The following is a 4,088-nucleotide window of genomic DNA, read 5'->3' as shown; positions in this document are numbered from 1 at the left end:
CCTGCAGCAGCTGCTCCCCCCCCCATACACACAGAGGGGGTTCAGCGCCGTGTGGAGACACCGTTTTAAGTCAGTTTTGTCGGCTGACTCAAAGGACATTTCATGTTCGTGTAAGGAAATACCTGGTCCTTCACAGCACTTTAATTTCCAACTTCCTTCTTGTGTATTGTAGGCACATCAGCCTATTGTCCAAAGTTGTAAATAAATGTATATTTCTTTAATGTTTTTTAAAGCTCTTATGGTAAAAACCTGACAACAAGCAAAATTCTAATTTAATGCACTAAAAACAAGGCCAAAAACCCCCCATGTTTCAGTGGGGTAAAGTAGTATACTTAAAAGGTTTGATGTCTGTTGATGTGCAGGTGAAATCTGACCTTGCTCTCTCAATTTTTCCTTGAAATTGTGGCACATGGTATCTGATGTTCCTTGGTCATGTATTTACCACAGATCAACCAGAAGATAATTTTACACTGTATTTAAATCATACATTCTCACCTAATTCATGTGGAGGGGTTACTACTAGGCTGCATAAGCTCAATCACATTTGGCAATTTTCTACCAAATCTGGAAATAAAAGCTTCTTATAGATAAAATTTTAGCTGTGTTTTGCACATAGTGGCTCTTGGATTTGTTTGGTTTGTAGTGTGTTTATTTTTCTTTTGAGTTTTTAAGTGGTTTATTATCTTTGTTTTCTTCTTTTACAAAAGTTTGAAAGCATGTTTTCAGCATGATGTTTCTTTTGACTTTCTACCATGTCACCGGATCTGTTGTAATTTAGCTGTATTTTGTCTTAATTTTTTTGTGTTTTCATAGCATATGTTGATTGATGTGGAGGTGTGTCAGCAAATAAGTGGATTTTCTTATTTGTAACTGCAACAATAAGTGTGTTTTTCTGTATTTTGGATTTTTTTTTGGAGTCAAGTTCACCTGCTGTTCACATGCAACTCACGTTAAGCTCAGTAGGAGCCTCATGCTTTTGCATGAGATATGATGAGATCTTAAAATGTTCATTCATAGCATATTCTGTTATGATGCTTGTTATGATTTATAGAGTAATTACATAGCAGAAGTTCCCCAGCAGTTCTTTTAAAGAGTAGCTACTTTATTCATCTCAGTAGAACTCATTTCATGTATTTAAAAGATGAAAGTATATCAAATGCAATTGCTTCATATTTTAGCTGCAAAATATTATTTAGGGAAAGTTAGTAAGTATCCAATTGTAAATGCCTAAAGAGAGAAAGAGTGGAGAAAGAATTATGTGCAGTTAAAATTTGCCAGTTTCTGCAGTTTTAAGTAGTTCCTTTTTTTTTTTCCTTGGAAAATAAAGTTTTATGTTAAGTTTAATTTTGCAGAAGTGTTTAACAGGAAATCTCCCCTTAGGAATGTCAAGTGGCATATAGAGGAGCATATGAACAAAAATAGTTTTAAAAGCAGCAGATATTCAGCATCTTTAAAAAAAAATTCCTTTACAGTAAGCTAATGATTGAGATCTGTGTTTATGGTGCTGGTGGTGTAGTCAGGTACATCATGTAATGAGCAAGTCTCATTCTCTTTGATTTTATGTCCATATATTTACAATAGAGTAACCAGACCTTTAAACATCTCTTTAGTTGAGTTTCCAGACGCTGTTTTGTGCATGTCTGAAGTGCCTGTATGTACAAGATTGATTGATTATGATGATCTACTGCTGTTACTAATTTGTTTCCCATTTCCAATTGGCTTTTACCTTTTACAGCTTTGAGCAGTAATTCAGTCCCCTACGCCTCCCTGATTGGCTCTGTGTCCTCCCTCTCTAGCCAAACTACCACTCAGTCCTTATATGATAATAACTCTCTCCCACGATTCGCTCGAAAAGGTCTAAACATCTTTGTCTCTATTATTTTCTCTGTTCAAGCACTGTTTTAGATGTACATCAGTTCACCTCCATTTCTAGATCAATCTAGAGTTCTTTTGTGCCTTTTCACTCATATATTTTTCATAGGGGTGCTTGATCTGGATCAATCAGAGTAATTATTAGATGACTGTCACCCACATTCATTTTGAGAATAACGAAGTTCTACTACCCAAAAGTTCTAAGATAATGTGAGACAACCATAAATTATTCAAATAAATTAGTGCTTACAGACTAATTTGTTTGTTGAAATTCATAAGAAACCTCCCCATTATGTCTGAATATTCTACCTTGTTAGTTGACTGACAGCTTGCATTAAGAACTACTTAAAGTAATCTCCCACCATCACAGATGTGCTACAAAGGTAATATATAAATATATATACTTAGGGTTAGAAGAATTAGGGCCTGTGCTGCTCAACATTATTTTGAACTCATACAAGAGTATGATGCCTATAACATAAAAAAAAAATAAAAAAAAAGAAAATAGGAATTTAAAATAAAATAAATAAATAAAGATAAAATACAAGTATGCTATAATGTGACTGTGTTGTAACCACATGGTCATTTTCAGTTACATTTACAGGAAATGCAAGTTAACTGTCCTAGGCATGCTCTTGAAATTCACGGTGACAAAGCAAACTGCATTGTGTGACGTGGCTTCCAGCTTGAGCCCCCTTGAGTCATCATTGTATTCCCTTTGTAATTTCAAGAGATCCTGGGGTTCACTAGCTTATTTTTTCTAGCCAGCTCTGATTTCTTCCCATGAGCAATTAAAAACTCACTTTTATTTTAGGTTTGATAGTATAAAGCATGAAGAGAAGAATGTAGACATTTTGGAGGAGGGTCATGAAGACTAATAGCATGAAACAAACATGTTCACAAATTTTTGTCTGGCAAATCTTCAGCTGGCAGATTGTTCTAGTTGACCCCACATCTTTTCTGTTTTTTACTTTGCTTTCCCTATACTCCCTTCCACACCCCTCTCTGACTCTGATTCTTAGTTGTTCTTCTTCCTTTTCACTCAGTATCTGCATCAGTGGACAAAGATGTTTACACCTGAAGTAGATTGTAGGTACTTCTGGGGGTTGATAAATGGGGTTTCACATTAGATGTATTTTAAGGTACTAGCACAGTCAGTATGTGTCTCCAGCCAAAACATACAACCCCTGCTTCTACAATCTGCTACTAGTGAAAACATTTTTGAAGTTTTAATTGTCTGATGTCCAATGTTGTCTTCAGTGACTGTTGTCTGAAAGTAATGATGCATGTTATTCTAGTCATTCATAGCTGCATGTGAATGTCAGTCACCTCAAAATTTCACAAAATATTTAAGTATTTCTAATTCAGTCAGAATATGTAGTCAGTTTTCTACACCTTGATGCATTTTTATTAATCCTCAATCTATCTATTCATGTTTTATTATTTATTTTGTAAGTTCGTTTTGTGTTGGTTTGAGGTTTCTTTGGTTTTTACCATTTCCTTTGCAGGTTCAGATGTCTTCGGTTACCTCGGTAACCTTCATTCTTCAAGTTCGTTTTTCTTGATTATGCATAAGTCACTTTGTTTTCTGTCAAAATACTGTTCTTTCCTCTTTAGGGTTATTTCAGTGTTTATTTCTCAGCTCACCTTTCCTCATCTAATTCAATGGAGTTTTCATTTCATGCAGTGCAGGAGAAGGAGTTTGAAATGACATTAAGAGTCATTACTCAAAGCAAAGGTTAACATGAGGTCTAACTGTCTCATTTTTTCATGCCTAGCTAACCTCATTCACACATATCACAGTAACTCTTTCCTCTACACTAGGAATGTTAGCTTTGGGAATATGCTTGGTGACTTCTTTTAATTTGGCTTCAGAGCTCATCTATCCAGAGCATGTCCTGCTTTGAGTAACCAAACTATTTGCCTGCTTCTCTCACATATGGCATCTTTATTACTTACACATTTCTAGCCATTCTAACTACTGCATTTTTCTAAGTTTTAAATTAATGCAATAACTGTAGTTTACTTTAAATTCTGTTCATATTTCTTGTTCAACAGGTATGGCCAGTCATCCCCCAATACCTATCTTAGAACTGGCAGATCACATTGAAAGATTGAAAGCAAATGACAATTTGAAGTTCTCACAGGAGTATGAGGTAATTCCCCCCACTTCCTGATGACTTGAATTGTTTAAATTTTCATGTTTTCTCTTTCCC

General features: G+C 35.1%; 1 protein-coding gene across 1 annotated transcript in view; it reads left to right on the top strand.

The window, feature by feature from the left end:
• The window catches only part of PTPRD (protein tyrosine phosphatase, receptor type, D), a 300,216-nt gene that overhangs the window by 215,395 nt on the left and 80,733 nt on the right, over positions 1-4,088 (top strand). The window contains exon 26 of the mRNA XM_010001485.1: positions 3,931-4,028. Coding sequence (XP_009999787.1) covers positions 3,931-4,028 — 98 coding nt within the window. The remainder of the gene's footprint in view (positions 1-3,930; positions 4,029-4,088) is intronic.

This window comes from Chaetura pelagica, unplaced genomic scaffold (assembly GCF_000747805.2).
Source record: "Chaetura pelagica isolate M959 unplaced genomic scaffold, ChaPel_1.0 scaffold327, whole genome shotgun sequence".
In the NCBI taxonomy this organism is placed as follows: Eukaryota; Metazoa; Chordata; class Aves; order Apodiformes; family Apodidae; genus Chaetura; species Chaetura pelagica.
This window is presented reverse-complemented; position numbering and strand designations above follow the sequence as displayed.